The following is a 20,214-nucleotide window of genomic DNA, read 5'->3' as shown; positions in this document are numbered from 1 at the left end:
AATATTGTGTTAACTCTGGTTTTATCTTTAGATGGAAAATGGTTCAACTCATCTTTTTTTTTTTTTTTGACAGAGCAAATTCGACTAAAGAATATCAGAAAAGTGTATGGAAGATGTATGTGGTATCGTTTAAGGTTGCTAAAACCTCAGCCAAATATTATCCCTACAGTAAAGTAAGTAATGGTTTCAATTTTTAAAAATATGTAGTGCTTACTCTTTGATATTCATGCCAAATAGAGGTGTAATACTGTAATCAGACATTGTGTGTAAAGAACATGTAGCCTGTAATAGGCATAAGATAGAATTAGTAAGTTTGAGAAATGTGAACAGAATGGATTAGAAATCCATAGGACCAGGAGGGTGGACAATGTAAGAAAAAAAATCCTGACTGTGGTATCTGTAAAAGATTGCAAAAGCAGGGCCTGGCGCGATGGCCTATCGGCTAAAGTCCTCGCCTTGAAAGTGCCAAGATCTCATATGGGTGCCTATTCATATCCCAGCGGCTCGACTTCCCATCCAGCTCCCTGCTTGTGGCCTGGGAAGGCAGTCGAGGACAGCCCGTGTGGGAGACCTGGAGGAAGTTCCTGGCTCCCTGCTTTGGATTGACGCAGCACCGGACGTTGTGGTCACTTGGGGAGTGAATCATGAGACGGAAGATCTTCCTGTCTCTCCTCCTCTCTGTTTAACTGACTTTGCAATGAAAATAAATAAATCTTTTAAAAAAAAAAAAGATTGCAAAAGCAAGAGATGACAGGGTCAACTTGCATTCCAGAGTAACAGAGTTTGTTGGATGCCTCCTGTATGCCAGGTACTTTATGATAGTTTTAATCATAGTTGTGCTACTTTAGATGGCTTGAATCCGCACCCCCCCTTTTTTTTTCGTTTGTAAGGCTTTGTAAGAAGAGGCAAAGATTAACTTTAGTGTTGAGCGCTTCAGTGATGTGAAACAAAAGGCAAATTGGTATTGACAAGTGGCACTTTTATTTTTTAAGATTTACCTTCTTTATTTGAAAGGCAGTTAGAGGCCCAGTGTAATCAATGGTTCATTGCCTAAATCCTCACCTGGCAAACTCTGGGAATCCTATCTCAGTACAGGTTCATGTCCCAACCCACTTCCCATCCAGCTCCTTGCATGTGGCCTGGGAGAAAGCATTATAGGATGATGGCCCAGAGCCTTGGGACCCTATACCTGTGAGGGAGACCCGGAAGAAGCTCCTGGTTCCTGGTTTAAGATCAGCTCAGCTCTGCCCATTGTGGCCATTTGGGGAGTGAATTGGCAGGTGACAGATGATTCTCTCTGTCTTTTCTCTCTGTAAATCTGATCTGCCTTTCCAATTAAAAAAACCAAAAACAAATATTAAAAAGAAAAGCAAGGAAAGATGGGGGAGGAAGAAAGGAAGGAAGGAAGGAAGGAAACACAGAGTTACAAAGAGAGGAGAGACAGAATGGTGTTGCATATGCTGGTTCACTCTCCAAATGGCTACAACAGGCAGGGCTGGCCAGGCCATGGACAGGAGCCAGGAGCTTCCCCTGGGTCTCCTAAATGGGTGCAGGGGCCTGGAGACATGGGCCATCTTCCATTTAGGCATGTTGGCAGGGAGTTTGATCCAAAATGGAGCAGCTAGAGTGTAACTGACATGCGTATGGAGTGCTGGTGTCATTAGGCTGTTTCACCTGCTACTCTTGGCCCCAAAATAGCTTTCTATACACTTTTGTTATTTTCCGTTTTTTATGTTAAATTAAACTTTTGTTCCAGTTTTAAAAGAAGCATCCAGGTAAATTCTTTTGGCTTCCCAACAGTTTGAAGATATCTGAACCTCAACATTCAAGGGGGGGAAAAAGAAGGATTTTTCAGTGATTAATAAATTGATTTACTGAAAGTGCAAACTAAGGACTGTTGAAGGGAAGGAAAATTGAGTAAATATTTGTAACAATTTGCATAAACAATTAAAACGTTTTTATTAGTCATTCCTGAAATTTTCTTTCGAAATTAAGCAGCCATTGTGTAATGTTTCCTTTCTGGTAGCATCTCTGAAACTAAGGTATGTCATTTCTGAAAATTGCCTCCAAAGTGCTCATAGAAAATTATGCTTAGGCTGGCGCAGTAGCCTAGTGGCTAAAGTCCTCGCCTTGCACACGCCAGGATCCAATGAGGACGCCAGTTCTAATCTTGGCAGCCCCACTTCTGTCCAGCTGCCTGCTTATGGCCTAGGAAAGCAATAGAGGATAGCCCAAAGTCTTGGGACCCTGCACCCATGTGGGAGACCCAAAGGAGGCTCCTGGCTCCTGGCTTCAGATTGGCACAGTTCTGGCCATTGTGGCCACTTGGGGAGTGAATCATCAATGGACAGAAGATCTTCCTCTCTGTCTCTCCTTCTCTCTGTATATCTGACTTTCGAATAGAATAGAATAGAATAGAATAGAATAGAATAGAATAGAATAGAATAGAATAGAATAGAATAGAAAATTATGCTTATAGGAAGATGATGAGAGATTTCACAAATTAGTTCCTAAGACCATATGCATGGAGGATGCTTTGTTTTGGAATCGGAGTCCAAATATGTGTTTACTTATGCTTCACTTTTTTCTAAACAGGAAAATAGTTCTGCTTGCAGGATGGGCATTGTTCTTATTCCTTGCATACAAAGTTTCCAAGACAGATCGAGAATATCAAGAATACAATCCTTACGAAGTGTTAAATTTGGATCCTGTAAGTATTTCTCCCAATGCACATCAGTTTAATAAGCCTGTATCCCGTAAGTTATGATTGAGTTTTGCCTCATTTGGTCAGTTAGATATGTTTATTAAAGTAAGACAATTACCACTTCTGATGTGTGTATCTTTTTAAGCTATCATTAATGATTGCTGTATTCAGGATTGGTTTGCATTTGCTAAAATTTAAGAATATTTGAAGATGAAATGAGAACTTACTGTGCATGATTTTCAAAGGCATCTGTAAGATTGGTTTCATTATAAAGCTGGATGATTTACTTAAGTTAGTTGAATCATAACAATCTTTTTTTTAGAGACTTACTCTTTTTTGAAAGGTATAATTATACAGAGAGATGGAGAGAGAGGGTCTTCTTTCTGCTGGTCCACTTCCCAGCAACAGGTGGATCTGGCTGGCACCAAAGCCAAGAGCTTCTGGTCTCCTGCATAGTTGCAGATGGCCAAGGACATGGGCCATCCTCTGCTGCCTTTCCAGGCCATAAGCAGTGGAACAGCTGGGTCAGAAACCAGTTTCTATAAGGGATGCCAGTGCCTCAGATGGGGAGGCTTACTTAGCTTGTACAGGGGTCCTAGAGTGACATCAATCTTACAACATTGTTTTAATTAGGCAGTTAGGTTATGTCCGTTATATAGTCCTGTGAAGAACAATACTGTTGTTGCAGAAGTTCAGCATAACCTTGGGTAGCCCCCTTCAATGATCACTTGATTGAGTTTGATTGATAAGTCCTAAAATAAATTTAATCTTTTTAGTGTTTACTGTTTTTAGTGTTTCAGAAATGAAATTAATAGAAGATCATCTAGCTTTGATTTTTTTTCTTTTTATTTTATTTTATTTTTTTAGTATTAGTAACATTGTATTATGTGATACAGTTTTATAGGTGCTTGGATTTCCCCTGCTCCCCCCTAGCTTTGATTTTTAAAAAGTATAGATCACACTTTTTAAACAAGCCCAGTTTGCTCTGCTACAGTGTCAGCCCCCTGACCCTTCTTCAGATAGAAAAAAATGAGGCTTCTTACTAAGCTGAATCTCCTACTATTTCCAGTATTTTGCCCCAAGCATGTGTCTCACTCAGTAGAAGCCTGGAAGGAGTGTATCAATCATGTAGCAATCTGCCTTACCAAAGAAAAGTTTACATAGCATGTGTTTCTCTGTACGATGACTATGGTTTCCTGGACAGATTTTACAGGATTGGAAGGTTTGGGGGTAATAAACTAATTCTCTTTTTTTTTTTTTAAGATTTATTTATTTTATTGGAAATACAGATATACAGAGAGGAGAGACAGAGAGGAAGCTCTTCCGTCCAATGATTCACTCCCCAAGTGGCTGCAATGGCCGGTGCTGTGCCTGTCTGAAGCCAGGAACCAGGAACTTCTTTCCGGGTCTCCCACGTGGGTGCAAGGTCACTAGGCTTTGGGTCGTCCTCGACTGCTTTCCCAGGCCACAAACAGGGAGCTGGATGGGAAGTGGAGCAGCCGGAATTAGAACTGGCGCCCATATAGGATCCCGGGTGCGTTCAAGGCTAGGACCTTATCCATTATGCTATCATGCCGGGCCCAGCAAACTAATTCTTAATAGACACTGATGTTAATTAGGACATGGGCCAGCTTAGTAAGTGTGTATTTAATATGGCAGTATGTTGGCAGATGAGCCTACCTGCTGTCCCCCAGTTTGTAAAGGAAGTTGTTACTCTAAGGCTTCTTGGACCTAGTCTGAATTTGATGTGACACTGTTTTTGACAGATTAAAATGCCAGCATTTCTTTCTTTATTATTTTCTTGTGTTTCACTCATATCATTGGTGCCTAGTGCGCTGCATGGCTCCTAGCAGGAGCTCAGTGAAATAAAGACTGCACAAAATAATTCTACCATTTATTAAAAATAAAAAATTAGTGGCCCAGGGTGTTAGCCTAGAGGCTAAAGTCCTCACCTAGAATGTGCAGGGATCCCATATGGGCACCAGTTTAGTCCCAGTGGCCCTGCTTCCTATCTAGCTCCCTGCTTGTGGCCTGGGAAAGCAGTCGAGGACGGCCCAAAGCCTTCGGACCCTACATCCGCTTGGGAGGCCCAGAGGAGGCTCTCGGCTCCTGGGTTCAGATTGGAGCAGCTCTGGCTGTTCAGCTAATTGGGGAGTGAATCATTGGATGGAAATCTTCCTCTCTATCTCCTCCTCCTCCTCTCTGTATGTCTGACTTTCTGATAAAAATTTTAAAAATAAATTTTTTTTAACAGAAATTAGGAAACAAAGCACATGGAATAAAGCTTCATTTTCTTTGTTAATAAGTGAGTGATTCATGTTTAAAGTTAACAAGTAGATGGATTACTTCTTTACAGCATTGTGATTATTTTTACTGATACAAAACTTTTCCTTGCAGGGAGCAACAGTAGCAGAAATTAAGAAACAGTACCGTTTGCTATCACTTAAATATCATCCAGATAAAGGAGGTGATGAGGTTATGTTCATGAGGATAGCAAAAGCTTATGCGGCGTAAGTACCATAGCACCTGTTATACGTTTGTAAGAGGGGTAATGATAATTTTTTATTTCTTAATGAAATAGTAGTTAAAATAGATGTTGTATTAATTTATTAAATGCTTACCTCATCTGATTACTCTGGTTTTTTAAAATGGAACTGTCTACCTCTAAACTAGTAATACAGTTAAACCTTTAATTAACAAAGTTGGGTTAAAATAGTGCTTTTGCCATGTGGACTTAGTTAAATTAGAGAAGAAGTGATAAGTTAAGAGAACTGTATCCTCAGTATTTGGATTAGAATTTAGCATATGCCCTCCAATTTTCATTTCAGTGTGTTTTGCTTTTATTTTTTCATTAAAACTGTTTCTCTTGTTTTGCTAGTATAACTTATCTCACTTGACTACTTATGGACAAGTTCAATTTTTTTACTACTTCTAAGTGCATTAGTTCTAATGTCTTTTTATTTTTCAAATTTCATAATAGATTATTCCTGGTTTTTGTTTTAATTACTATACGTGTTGTGATCTGCAATTCTAAAATCTGCATTTTTAATGCCTAGAGAATTTTTCTGTAAAGATATTTTAGGAGCTTATAAATAGTATTTTCCTTGGCAGCCTAGAGAGGTGTAGTGTTATTGTCAGGATCCATGCCACACTTATACATGCATGATGTGCTACAGGTACATATGTATATTTGTGCATACTTTTATGGAGACAAAATAGACTGTAAATATATATAAAGCTAGAAGCAGTACTGTTGGATGTTAGTATTACAATAGATTATACCTAGATTAGCTGGATTCTTCAGGAAGGGGCTTGATATATCTTCACTCATGTGTTGCATTAAAGAGTAAAATGTATGAAGACTTGAGCTAATGTATGAAGACCGTGAGCTGATTTAAAAATCACAAATTGGGCCTGGCACCGTGGCGCAAGTGGTTAAAGGTCCTCGCCTTGCACGCCCAGGATCCCATATGGGCGCTGGTTCTAATCCCGGCAGCCCCGCTTCCCTTCCAGCTCCCTACTTGTGGCCTGGGAAAGCAGTCGAGGACAGCCCAAAGCTTTGGGAACCTGCACCCGCGTGGGAGACCCGGAAGAGGCTCTTGGCTTCGGATCGGCATAGTATCGGCCCGTTGCGCTCACTTGGGGAGTGAATCATCGGACAGAAGATCTTCCTCTCTGTCTCTCCTCTCTGTACATCCACCTTTCCAATACAAAAATAATAAAAATAAATCTTTCAAAAAAAATAAAACACACAAATTATACAAGACCAGTAGATTTAATAGTGAACTGTGAAAGTGGCATGTGGATATGTATTTTAAGATTTTTAAAAATTAAAAAAAAATTTTAATTAAAATTTTTTTGATTAATTGTTTAAAAGTTTAAAAAAAATTGAAAAGCATCTGCTGACTCACTTCCCAAATGGCTGAAACTAGTAGGGTGAGGCCAGACCCAAGCTGGGAGCCATGAGCTCTCCCTGGGTCTCCCACATGGATGCAGGGTCCAGTGGCTTTGGGCTGTGCTTTACTGCTTTCCCAGGTCACAAGCAAGGAGCTGAATGGGATGTGGAGCACCTGGGACATGAAGCGACACCTATATGGGATTCTAGTGCTTGAAGATATAAGATTAGCCAGTTGAGCCACTGTGCCAGGCTCTGCAGTTAGCTGCTCTTACTTGCTGTCCTACAACACTGGCCGCAACCAGCAATGGAATTTATTGTCTTTTAGCATGCTGCCATTGTTTTACGGGGAGCTACTGTTATATACTAGTCATTCCCAAAATGGCCTCAACAACAAGCTAGACTAGGCTGAAACCAGGAGGCCGACATTCCATCTGGGTCTCCTACTTGGCTGCAGGGACCCCACGCTTGGGCCATCTTCTGCTTCCCCAAGCCATTGGCAGGAAACTGGATTCGAAGTGAAATTGCCAGCCATGTTTTGAACTGGTAACTATATGGGATACTGGTGTTGTAGGCAGCCATTTAGCCATTTAGCTTGTTACACCACAACAGTGGCCTCTAATTTATATGTGTGTGTGTAGTGTTACTAAACTTATCTACTGAAGGAATTTTGTAAAGTGCATGAATATTGAAGAAGTTTTGGAAAGTACATCGAGTATTGATTTAAAAAAAAAGTCACCTATAAATGCTTTACCCTCTTAGAAAATGTAAATGTAGTGGCCTGTAAGTTTTTATCTGGCGTGAACTGGTTAGACTTGAGCACTCATAGGCCCACCAGGAATTTGTATTAAGGCCTGTGGGTAGGGCTTTCTGCTGATACACTATTCCTGTCCCCTTTTCTCTGATTTTAGAGAGACCTCTGTTCTTTCCATGGACTAATACCTTCTAAGAAATGTGTTGGCTCATGAATGGAGTTTGTCGTTGTGAATACCTGCTTTCGGATATAGCTGTCTAATTTTGTAACTGTTCTTTTAATGCTAGTTTAACAGATGAAGAATCCCGCAAAAATTGGGAAGAATTTGGAAATCCAGATGGGCCACAAGGTGTGGTAAATGATGGTCTTAAAATATTGTTGCCATGGTTTATATTATGGAAATTTTAACTGTATTGAAAAGTTTGATCTAATTAATGAGTAGGCATGTTACAGCCAAAAGATGTTGAACAGATACATTCATTGATGTTCATTTAATTTTAACTTTACTTTTTCTGAAGACTAAATTGAAAATAAAACTTTGGAGAGAATAGTAATCAGTATACGTAATAATTTCAAGTTAGTAGATAAAGTTTTATGTTTAGTGGGAAAATTTTTTTTAACTTTGAAGGGCAGAGTTACAGAGAGGGATGTTCCATCTGCTAGCTCACTTCTCAAATGGCCACAATGGCTGGAGCTAATCTGATCTGAAGCCAGCTTTCTCTGAGTCTCCCATGTGGGCAACTACTTGAGCCATCCTCCACTATTTTCCCAGTCCATAAGCAGGGAGCTGGATTGGAAGTGGAGCTGCTGGAACTCAAACTGGTGCCTGCATGGAATGCTGGTGCTGCAGGTGGAGGATTAACTGGTTGATCCACTACACCAGCGCTGAAAATGTTTTTCTTTACTGACTTAAATTTTCTCATATATATGTGGTACATATATGAACTCTTGATCAATAAAGAACAGCTTGTCTTTAGGGAAGAAGCCTTTGTGTACTTAAAGTTTTATTGCTTAAAAAACTTCAAACTTACGATATAAAGCACATCCTTTTTTTTTTTTTTTTTGGTAACGAGGACTAACTTAATTTTTCTCAACTTTTGTTTATTCTTGAGAGGAAGTACCCACCCCCCAGGCTTGCAGTCTTTATTGGCATGGGGGCAGCAGGGTCTTGGTCGGCGGTGGGGAGCCATGGCGGGTGCTGGCGCTTCCTTCTTGAGCCAACGCTTCTCCTGGAGGGGCTTGGCTGCTGCTTCTCTAGGTCCTGCAGTAGCTCCTGGAAGCAGGCGCTCCTGGGCGTCAGTCTGCAGCCACACCCTCATCTCCTTGTGGGCTTGCACCTTCTCCTAACGCTCCCACTGTGGGCTCCCGCTGCTGCCTCCTGCTGCTGCCTCCGGGTGGCATGGCCCCAGCTGCCAGCGTGGGGACGCGGGTGTTCCAGGTCTGGCCACTAGGGCCCCAGAGAACGGCACCCTGCACCCGGTAGCTAGCCGCGGGCAGGAGTGAGCCATCCATGCCTCACCACCATCTTAGGGGAGCAAGTGCTGCCCGCGGGGTCCTCCCAGTAAGAAGTTTTGAGATACACATCTTTAACTGGGAGTAGCTACTATTCAGAAACTGCTGTTTTTCCTGTTTCAGCCACAAGCTTTGGAATTGCCCTGCCAGCTTGGATAGTTGACCAGAAAAATTCAATTTTGGTGAGTGAATTTAAATGTTTATCATGCTTAAGGTTAATTTGAGAGAAATAAAGAGGAGAAAAGTAATTACTAGATTTAAGGTCAAACAAGGGAAAATTTGACAAAGAACACTATACCTGATTGGAAGGGAAAATAATGAAACTGTTTTGTGGAGTTATCTGTGTTATGTCATTGCCACCAAATTATATGATAATTTTTTAAAGTTTCATTTACTTTTATTGGAAAGGCAGATATACAGAGAGAAAGAGATAACATGGAGAAACATTTTCCATCTGCTGGTTCATTCTTTAAGCTACTGCAATGGTCGGAGCTGAGGTGATCTGAAGCCAGGAGCCAGGAGCCAGGAGCCAGGAGCTTCTTCTGGCTCTCCCACAAGGTTGCAGGATTCCAAAGCTTTAGGCAATCCTCCACTGCTTTCTCAGGCCACAAGCAGGGAGCTGGATGTGAGGTGGAGCAGTTGGGATTAGAGCCAGCGTGTTTATGGGATTCTGGTGCGTGCAAGCAAGGACTTTAGCCATTAGGCTATCGTGCTAGGCTCAATAATTTATTTTTAAAATTTATGTACATTTATGGACTTTTAGTTTTTTAATTTTTAACATTTATTTATTATTTTAAAGATTATTCATTTTCATTGGAAAGACAGATTTTACAGAGAGAAGGAGAAACAGAGAGAAAGACCTTCCACCCACTGATTCATTCTTCAAGTGGCCACAATAGCCAGAGCTAAGCCACCCTAAAGCCGAGAGTCAGGAGTTTCTTCTGGGTCACTCCCATGGGTGCAGGGAACCAAGGATCTGGGCCTTCCTCTACTGCTTTCCTAGGCCACAAGCAGAGTGGGTTGGGAAGTGATGCAGCCAGGTCTTGAAATGGCACTCGTATGGAGTACTAATACTGCATGTGGTGGATTAGTGTGTTATGGTACTGCGTTGGCCCCATGAAATTTATTATAGTGGATTAGAATTTCAGCCATAGGTCCAGACTGCACTTAACCACTTAGCAGTGTGACCTCAGATAAGCTGTATAGCCTGTATGTATAGCAGGTACCCTGTCTGCAAAAGAGAAGCAATAATGGTCTTTTCCTTATAGAGTGATAATAGGGCTTGAATGAGATAATATACAACAAGTGTTTTTGATAGTGCTTCTCCCGTTGTGTACTTGGGAATCAGTGTTCCTGGGGATTGTTACTGTCTATCTGATGAAGGCCATACTTTTGTCCTCTTCAATTCTAGGTTTTACTTGTTTATGGATTGGCATTTATGGTTATCCTGCCCGTTGTTGTGGTAAGTTCAAGCTGGGTTTTTTGTTGTTGTTTTTAAGATTTATTTATTTTTATTGGAAAGTCTTTTATATGGAAAGAGACAGAGACATATCCATCTGCTGGTTCTCTCCACAAGTGGCCGCAATGGCTGGAGTTGAGCCAATTTGAAGTCAGGAGCAAGGAACAACTTCTGGGTCTTCATGTGGGTATAGGATCTCAAGGCTTTGGGCTGTCCTCTACTTCTTTCCCAGGTCTCAAGCAGGAAAGTGGATGGGAAGTAGAGCAGCCGGGATATAGACCAGCACCCATGTGGGATCCTGACACATACAAGGCATGAGAACTTAAGCCACTAGGCTACTGTGTTGCGCCCTAATTTTTTAAGTCATATTTTAATCTTCCTATAAAAGTTTTATTTTTATTAGAATGTAAATCTTTTTTTTAAATATATTTTTATTTTGAATTTTGAGTTATGTGTTACAGTTTTGCATAGGCTGGATTTCACCCCAAACTCCCCACTCTTCTTCGCCCCCCACCCCCCCCCCACCCCGGTTTGATCCTTTGATTCTTGAGTTTAAGAATCTGGACAATTTAGGATTTTTTTTTCTTCTTCTTTGCAACTTTATTTTAGGTAGAACAGGATTTTGAAAACATGACTTAATATCACATCCAATATCAGGAATAGTCACATCAGATACACTGAATGAATTTCCTGCACACATTCCCACAGTCAACCAGGATCTTTTAAAGGTGACTTCACTCGACTCTGTAAATGTACAACCGCTCCCTGCCCAAGACCACACAACTGACATGGTATGGGCGTTTAAAGCCTTGAGTGAAAGTCTTATTTTATCATCTTTTTGAACCCTATATATGCATTTTTTTTCAACCATTTCTCCCAATTTGTGGAAACACATTTTAACACAAACCTACCTCAAAACCAGGAAGCAGCAAGTTTTTCAGATTACCTTCTTTTAGCTGATTTGAGACTTTCCCCCTTCTCAAAAGAAGGCAGATAGAATCATAAGTGGAGCTGCTGGGATTAGAACCGGCACCCATATGGGATCCCGGCACGTTCAAGGTGAGGACTTTACCTGCTAGGCCACCGTGCTGGGCCCTGAACCCTGTATTTTTTTGAGATATCATTGCTGGATTTGGTGTTTCCATTTTCAGATAATTTTTTTATGCATTTTGTATATACTTGTTTTTGTACTTTGATGTTATTTTAAAATAACTATGTGTTCTGTATATTTTGCTGCTTATTATGTAGAGGGTACAACATACCAGCTAGCCTCATCTTAATAAACAATTGCATAGATACCCTAGTATGAAAGTCTCATAAAGATTATGGATCATTACTTCAGTGACTTGTACTCTTTCTGATCCTGCAGTTGTTCTGAGTCTCGTATTTAGGCTAACAATTGACCTATCTTGCGTTCTTCAATAGCATTGCTGTGTAATAATGCAATTTATTTGAAATCGTGATTGAAAGTATCGTGTCAACTGTAAAATTGTTCATACATTTATCCATTAATTGTGTAAGACATGCTGGGTATCTGGAACAAATTTGTTGCTTTATTCTTATTTTATCCTCAAGCAGTTTCTACATAAAGGTCACATGTTTTAGTCATAAATATGCAATGACTTAGGTTGGTATTTAGGCTTTAGGCAATATAAATATTGGCTAAATAAATCATCTGAAATACGTAACAGACAGTTGTTCAAAAGCTCAGATATTTTTATTGGTTTATGAGAACTTGGAAAAGTTGACCCTTATCATGTTATATGTCAGACTGTATTTAGCATTGTTCCTATGCATTGTTTTCTGTTTCGTCTTGTTACGTTGTAGGGCTCTTGGTGGTATCGCTCAATTCGTTACAGCGGCGACCAGATTTTAATTCGTACAACACAGATTTACACATACTTTGTTTATAAAACTCGAAATATGGACATGAAACGTAAGTGAGCAATTACAACTGTATTGTTAGTCACACCACTTTCTGAGTCATTTAAATGGAATAGATGTATATTCCCTGACTACTGATTTCATTTAAGTTTTATAGATAATCAGTTAATGTAACTGAAGCTAAAACGGAGAGATGGGACTGTTTCTCATTTCTTTTTTTAAAGATTTATTTTTATTTGAAAGGCACAGTTAACTCTCTGAGGAAAGACAGAGATCTCACACCCACTGGTTCACAATTGTTTTCATGAAAATATTTGAGGTAGTAAGAACTTAGACTGTGCCTGCCGTATGTCAAGTACATTGAAGAAATTGAAATGCAAGAAAGGTGGCATGTGCTGTCCCTGATCATTTAGTTAGGAGGTGACCAAACTTGAATGTCTTTGCTCTTATCATCTGTACTGTCCTGCCTTCTGTGAGTCCATTCCGGGACCTTCTGCTGTAATGTGAGGTTGATGACCAAAGTGCCAGTCCTTAAAGAGCTTATGTAGGCTAACCAAAGTAATACTAAATATGAGGCTTTGAATTGTGGGTGTCAGTCATGTATATTTCTACAAAACTTTCTTGGCTTTCCCAAAACAATTTCTGGAAATTGTAGTCTAGGTTAATTTAATTAACTCAGAGCTCTGATAAGCTTATGCAGGGAAGAAACCTCTTATTTTTTAACCCTTTATTTCCAAACCTATTTAACCAAAGTTAACATCATGTGGAATACTAATACTGTATAGAATATTTCTGTTGAAAAATGCGTGCATTCTATAAAATGATGGTAGGTAGCTTTGGTGATTTTAGTGCATCAGTTAACTTTGGTGCTCTTAATTGCTATACACGTCACTGGGGCTGGGTAATATGTACATTTTAAAAGGTGTGGAGTTTTTTTAAATGGGAAAAATTGCTAATTCCAAGTAGTGGTGTTCAGATGCTTTTTAGCAGTGTGCATACTTTGGGAAATGTCCTACTGTAACATTGATGAAGTGTCTCTGAAAAGAACAGACAAGCAGTCATACCTGTCTTCCTAAATTTCTTTGGTTTCCATAGGTCTTATCATGGTTTTGGCTGGAGCTTCTGAATTTGATCCTCAGTATAATAAAGATGCAACAAGCAGACCGACGGATAATATTCTAATACCACAGGTTAGGATCATCTGTGCAGTTAAGCACTACAATGAATGTTTTTTAAAGTATGTGTTTTTTAATAACTGTTTTTTTTTACTCTAGCTAATCAGAGAAATTGGCAGCATTAATTTGAAGAAGAATGAGCCTCCACTTACCTGCCCATATAGTCTGAAGGCCAGAGTTCTTTTACTGTCTCATCTTGCTAGGATGAAAATTCCTGAGACCCTTGAAGAAGGTATTTGTAATCTTAATATCTCTAGAGTTTTAATGGTGCCAAATTTAATTAGACTCCATAGAACAGTGTTTTTGCCATTGTTCCTTTGTGCTCAGTCATGTAATCTATATGCTACATGATTATTTCACAAATGATTTGAAGGATTAAGTAAATCAGCAGTTTGGGCAAATGTTAAAATTTAATATTTCATGGTGATGAAATGCTCTATATAAAAAATATTTGAAAAAAAATAAAGAATATTTGGATTATTCTAGGTTACAGAAAAAGTTCCGAATGACTTTTTGTTTGTTTAAGAAAAGGAGTTTTGTAAAAAAAAAAAAAAAAAGAAAGAAAGAAAAGAAAAAGGATTTTGTTAGCAATTTGCAGGGAATGTCTCCACAGACACTCCTTGCATACCTACTCCTTCTCTCCAGCAGTAGGTCAAAATAAGAAGTGTTTCATCTTTATTCAAAACTTCATAATACTTGAAACTGTCTATTAAAAAGTAGTGAATTGGGACATGATTTCCATACTTTCCATTACATTGAGTTTGACCTTTCACCTGCATTGAAATGTTCAAAGAAAGTTACCTTTGGAAATAAATGTTGTTTCTCAATGAGCTCTTCCTACTCCTCCCCTGCTAATAATACAGTCAAATGCCTCTGGAAAATGTTGGGATAGAATAGATACTTAAGACAGAATGTGGGACGACTATCTGGGACTTCAACTAGAGTAGAAGTGTTCATTCAATTAGTCATTCTGTTGCTAATGTTTTGTGCAGATATGTGGCATCCTCATTTTGTGGTGAATCTGTGAGAAATAGGGCACAGATGTTAGTTCTAAGCCCAATGCGTGGTTGTAATAGTTCACTCTTAGATCTTGTAAATTAGTCTGTGTCTGTTTCTGTCTCTGTTGCTTTCTACTTTTTTTTTTCTTTTACCTCTATAAATTACCAGTGTTGGGTTTTGGTCTTGGTTATTATTACACCTATAGAAACCTAAGTGCAAAACAAAGAAATTCTTAAAGTTCTCAAATACAGCAATATTAAGGTTAAATTTGAAGAGTTTGTAAAAACTCATTAACCCAAAGACGGTGATGTGAGGTGCTTGGTTTTCTAGTAGGAGCCAAGGTGTTCTGGCTGGGTTTTGACATAGTGATGCTGAGCTAGGAGAAGCTTCTTTTCAGTCTGTAAAATTGTGAAGCCATGTGACATAGTTGTGGTACAGCTTCAATTTAATATTATTCTTGAGCTGCATGTGATAAAGCTACTTTTAGCTATAGAATTAAGATGGTTTGTTTCAAGTTTTTGATTGTTTTACAGATCAACAATTTATGCTGAAAAAATGCCCTGCCCTACTTCAAGAAATGGTTAATGTGATCTGCCAGCTCATAATCATGGCCCGCAGCCGGGAAGGTGAGGAGGTGCTGTCACTCCTTGGGTTTCTGTTTTTCTTGCAGATTACTCTTTTTAATTGTTTAATGTGCCAAGATTTTTTAAATTTTTTCTTTTCCTTTGTCTGAATACTTTCCCAGTTAGTTTATTCTGTATTTTACCAATTAGAAATGATGATTTAACTGATGTAATGATTCATCTGATTTGAAAGAGAGAGAGGAAAAGGAATAGAGATTATGTGTGTGTGTGTGTGTGTGTGTGTGTGTGAGAGAGAGAGAGAGAATTGGGGTTTGCAGAAGATGATGGAAAGGGTGACCATTAAGGTTTAGTTGTGATGTCAATTGTTGACATGTTAGCTGTAATTTCTGAATATTGATAGTGTTCAAAAATTTGCTGCTGTTGGAGGTGAAATGAAGTTACCCATTAAGTCAGTAGCTATTGGTCAGCAATGTACATTTGACTAAGTGTGTATATTTTTAAATATTTCATCTGTAACTTTTAGGGCGAAAACATCATGCTATTAAAATTTGAGGTACTAATGATGTTACCATAATTTTGCATTTCTGGTAGATTGTGTATTTTTTGAACTAGTGAAAACCCCAGCCCTGTTGTTTCTTTTGTCCTGTTCTTTCTAAGAAAGGGAGTTTCGTGCTCCAACTTTGGCATCCCTAGAAAACTGCATGAAGCTCTCCCAGATGGCTGTCCAAGGCCTTCAGCAGTTTAAGTCTCCTCTTCTGCAGCTCCCTCACATTGAAGAGGACAATCTTCGACGGGTTTCCAATCATAAAAAGGTAGTTCTTTACTACTTTAGTTTTTAGGAATGATGTTTCTTAAAGGTGGTGATATGGATAAAAATGCACTAGAAATGGTTACCATGAATTTCTTAGATATGTAATGTTTTAACTATTCCAGAATTTTCTGTCAATGTTCACTAGAATAGGTGACTTATTTTAGAATATTTTACTGCTGTAGGTAATTTCCCTATTTTAAACGGGTCAGTGCATTTTAGCAATTGACACTTTATTCCTTATCTTATGTGAACATATTGTTAAAGGGGAAACTGCAAGTGAAGGCAAGCTCAGTTCTTATTCCACGTAGAATTTTCACATGGGCAGGGCAGTTATTTAAGTCAGAAACCTCCACCACAGCACTCACAGGGGACTCTTCAGAAGAGGAAGGGCCCAAGAAGTTCGTCAAAGTGAATTCAGGGGAGTAGCATTTATCGACTGATCAAGGGTAGGATGGAACCCATCGTAAGGCTGCAGTCCTGTGTAGCCTGTTCAGGAAATAACAAAGCCATCAGAAGAGTGGAAGAGGTAACTTTATATTCTCACAATAAAACAGAGGAGTGGGATCACTATTCCCATGCTATTTTGTGATAAATCTAGAAACTCAGCGGGGATAATTGACATACAAGCATCTTATACACTCCTTCCAGCAAGACCTGACCTCTTTGCCTATTAGCCCATCTGATTCATTGGCTAGGAAGCAGCAAATGATGACTCAGGTGGGTCCTGGCCACCCCTGCCAGAAAGCTGGACTGAGTTCTAGATTCCCAGCTTTAGCCTGGCCCAGCTCCAGCTATTGTGAGCATTTAGGGAGTGAACCAGTATGTAGTTGGTCTTTTTCTGTGTTTCTCTTTCAAATCAAAAGAAAATAAATAAAACAAAAATAAAAAGAAACAAATATAATTCTGGTAGCCTCTGAATATTTGTATATGACAAAGTGAGCAATAGATACACACTGAATTTGAAGTTAGAATTAATAAGTATATTAGAAATTTGTTGGAGATCTCTCTTAGTAATTGGGTTACCCTTATAAATTTGGAAGAAAAGTTACAGTATTTATTTAATTTTATTGGCAAGTCGGATTTACAGAGAGAAGGAGAGACAGAAAGATCTTTCATCCTCTTATTCACTCCCCAGGTGGGCACAATGACTGGAGCTGAGTCAATCCAAAGGCAGGAACACGGAGTTTCTTCTGGGTCACCCATGTGGGTGCAGTGTCCCAAAGCCTTGGGCCGTACTGAACTGAAAAGCTATGCATTTACAATTTGTTTTGTTTAGTAATTGAAAATGGTTGTATTTTAGCTTTTTTTCCCCCTGAAAGTTACTGGCTTTTTAGTCAGTGTGCTAATAATTTTCTGTTTATGAAGTTTTGTAGATTAAGAATCTGTTTTCTTTCTTTTATTTAGTACAAAATAAAAACTATCCAGGATTTGGTGAGCTTAAAAGAATCAGATCGTCATAGCCTACTACACTTCCTTGAAGATGAAAAATATGAAGAGGTTATGGCTGTCCTTGGGAGTTTTCCATATGTGACCATGGACATAAAATCACAGGGTAAGTGGGGGGCTTCCATGGTAAACATTGAAATGATCATTAGATACCTGATTCCTAGTAATTTGACTTAAAGTTCTCAAGTGACCACACAACTTGGAATTAGACTTAGTGGATTTGTTGTTTAGCTGTAAGATTTACTAGGATGGAAAATGTTATATACTTCCTAGTTTTTAGAAAACTGATGAAGTCTCATTTTTATGATCTTGTTAATGGGATTAAGACTAAGGGCTCTGTTTTGTAATTCAGGTTTCAGGAATTTCTTGACTTTTCTAAACATGAAGGAGATTTCTAAGTGTAATAAAACAGTAGGAGATATTTAAAATATATTGTTAGCATAAAAAAGTCACTAGTTTCTAAAATTAATTTTTGGACCTTATTTTTGTTAATTAAGCTTTGAACATTGCCTTGCTTTCTGCAACATTTCAAGCTTTTTTTTTTTTCTTTTCATTTTACCTTCCCATCTGTTTTGAGGGAAAAATAGATTCTTTTTTTTTAACCCGTATACTTCTCCTGTAAGTTTTGATAACTGGATAATAACATTGTCACATACTGATAATGTTAGTCATCATCTGCTCCAGTTCTTTCATTCTGGTACTGTTCTGAGAACTTTAACGTTCACTAAATCACTGTTGTGAAAATGTTCTTGTAAGTCCCAAGAATTCAGGGACCTGTTGGAAAAGTGCTGTGTATCTTTGTTGAGGAAGTATGTGAAGTATTGAATGACACACATGCGGTGCCAGGTTTCCATGCAACCAGTGTTGAATGGCATGTGCTCTTTTTGGTGCTGGGGGAGCAGTGGTAACAGTCTTTACATTATTGCCTTTACATTCTAACAGGAATTGGACAGAGATAAATGACTCCCAAATACCAGGGTGTTTAGGAAATGAAGGCAGACAGTTCAGTCTTTGGCTAGAGTATAGGTGCATCTGAAAATTTGGACCACTTTGGTGAGATGTTGAGGGTGCTTGAGTTTTCAAATTTTAAAAACTAATATAAAAGATACATTTAGGAATTTGACATGGAACTGTGTAAGTAGAAAGATATTCATTCTCCCCAAGAAATTTTGCCATGTGGTCTCTGCTTTGCATCTTATATAGACATTTTATGACTTGTATTTTTACAATAACTTGTAGTTACTTAGAGAAAAGTAGAATAATTACAGAAGCAGAAAAGACATTATAATATAGTGCTGAAGATGGTGGATTTCCTTCCCCATATTGCTGACGGCTATAAATGATTTCCTGGAATCTTTTTCTTCGTTTTAAAGCATCAAATGGCTGTAGACATTGATATTGCTGTTTCTCCAATATACTCCTCATGCGCATTCAATTTTGCAAAATGAAAAATGTAAGTGAATATGTGTCCTGCATTTGACTTTGGGTAGTGGAGACTTTCAGGGTAAAGAATACCCGCCACCCTTTTGATTTCCAGTGGTCACACCTCACAGCCAGTCATGAGTTAGCAGTTAAAAGTTCTTGGAATACCAGTAATGTGTCAATCTGAATTTATCTAAAATTAAGTGAGTCTAGAACCATAGGCAAAAACAAATGGGAAATCTCTTACAGATAAAATGTGTAGAAAAAGCAAATTATGTCCTTTAAATGAAAGGTGTATTTGCAACGTTGTAAAAATTTTCTGCTTATTTTAATTAGACTTTTGGTAGTTCTACACACACATGTAATTTTTAAAAAGATTTTATCTGAAAGGAAGAGAGAGAAAGAGAAAATGTTTCTTCTAATTTATTTCCAAGTGGCCTCAATGGCCAAAGCTGGGCCAGTCTGAAGCTAGGAGCCTGGAGCATCATCTGAGTCTCCCAAATAAGTGCAGAAACTCAAGCACTTGGACCATCCTCCACTGCGTTCCCAGGCACGTTAATAGGGAACTGGATTGGGCAGCCATAACTCAAAACGGTGCCTACTTAGTTGTGGGTGCATAGGCCACAGTTTACCTGCTATGCAGTAGTGCTAGTCTCATAAATGTAGTTTGAAAAATTATTGTAGAAATGTATTTAGCGTTTATTATAGAATATACATTGAAAGATTGATTTATCTCAGTGATGGGTTCTGGGAAACCATCTTCTGTCTGTTGGTTCACTTGCCACAACAGCCAGCTCTGGGTCAGGCTGAAGTCAGAAGGCACACACTTTATCCTGGTCTCCCACATAGGTTCCAGGAGCCCAGGTATCTATGCCAGCTCCTGTTGCTTTCCCAGGCTGGGTAACAGAAACCTGCATTGAAAGTGGACAGTCAGGACTAGAACCGTATTCTAATACGGAGTGCCAGCAGTGCACATGCAGTGGTTTACCCTGCCACTCCATAATACTGGCCCCTTGGAAATTATTTTAAAATTGCTTTTTTAGTAAGTAAGTAAATAAATAAGTAAATAAATAAATAGAATTTTGTTTGAGAGAGAAAACTCCCGTTGTTGGTTTACCGCACAAACACCCAGAGTAGGAAGGGATGGATTAAGCCAAAGCTGGTAACCAGGAACTCAGTCCAGGTCTTCCATGTGGCTAGCAGGGACCTAGCTCACTTTAACCACCTCCTGCTGTCTCCAAGGGATGTGTTAGCAAGAAGATGGAGTCAGGAGCAGAGCCTTAATAGGTTCAGGACACTAGGTTTCATTGTATTGTTCGTTGCTTCTGTTGACAGTGTTTATACAGATAAAATTTTGTGTGAGTATAATCTTTGCTCAATTTAACAGGAGGACAGCTTTATTTTTGTACCACTATTAAAGAACTGTGTTACAGTTAACTGTCATACCCAGTCTCAGTGCATGTGTCTATGGGCATTTTACTTTATTTCTGAACTTAAGGTTCTTTGAAGTGGAAATATAGTACATTGCAGAGGTTATTGTAAATATTAAATGAGAATTAGTTTGAAGGC

The 20,214-nt window shown here is 38.9% G+C and overlaps 1 protein-coding gene across 1 annotated transcript in view; it reads left to right on the top strand.

The window, feature by feature from the left end:
- Positions 1-20,214, top strand: part of SEC63 (SEC63 homolog, protein translocation regulator) — a 69,546-nt gene that overhangs the window by 31,503 nt on the left and 17,829 nt on the right. The window contains exons 2-13 of the mRNA XM_040983854.1: positions 74-173; positions 2,596-2,710; positions 5,102-5,214; positions 7,641-7,702; positions 8,989-9,047; positions 10,277-10,327; positions 12,152-12,260; positions 13,304-13,398; positions 13,483-13,615; positions 14,916-15,008; positions 15,624-15,778; positions 17,182-17,329. Of these exons, the coding sequence (XP_040839788.1) occupies positions 74-173; positions 2,596-2,710; positions 5,102-5,214; positions 7,641-7,702; positions 8,989-9,047; positions 10,277-10,327; positions 12,152-12,260; positions 13,304-13,398; positions 13,483-13,615; positions 14,916-15,008; positions 15,624-15,778; positions 17,182-17,329 (1,233 nt within the window). The remainder of the gene's footprint in view (positions 1-73; positions 174-2,595; positions 2,711-5,101; positions 5,215-7,640; positions 7,703-8,988; positions 9,048-10,276; positions 10,328-12,151; positions 12,261-13,303; positions 13,399-13,482; positions 13,616-14,915; positions 15,009-15,623; positions 15,779-17,181; positions 17,330-20,214) is intronic.

The sequence above is a fragment of the Ochotona curzoniae genome, unplaced genomic scaffold, assembly GCF_017591425.1.
Source record: "Ochotona curzoniae isolate NIBS_2020 unplaced genomic scaffold, NIBS_Ocur_1.0 contig_3819, whole genome shotgun sequence".
Lineage (NCBI taxonomy): Eukaryota > Metazoa > Chordata > Mammalia > Lagomorpha > Ochotonidae > Ochotona > Ochotona curzoniae.
Note: the sequence above shows the minus strand (reverse complement) of the source record. Positions and strands in the feature narration are given on the sequence as shown.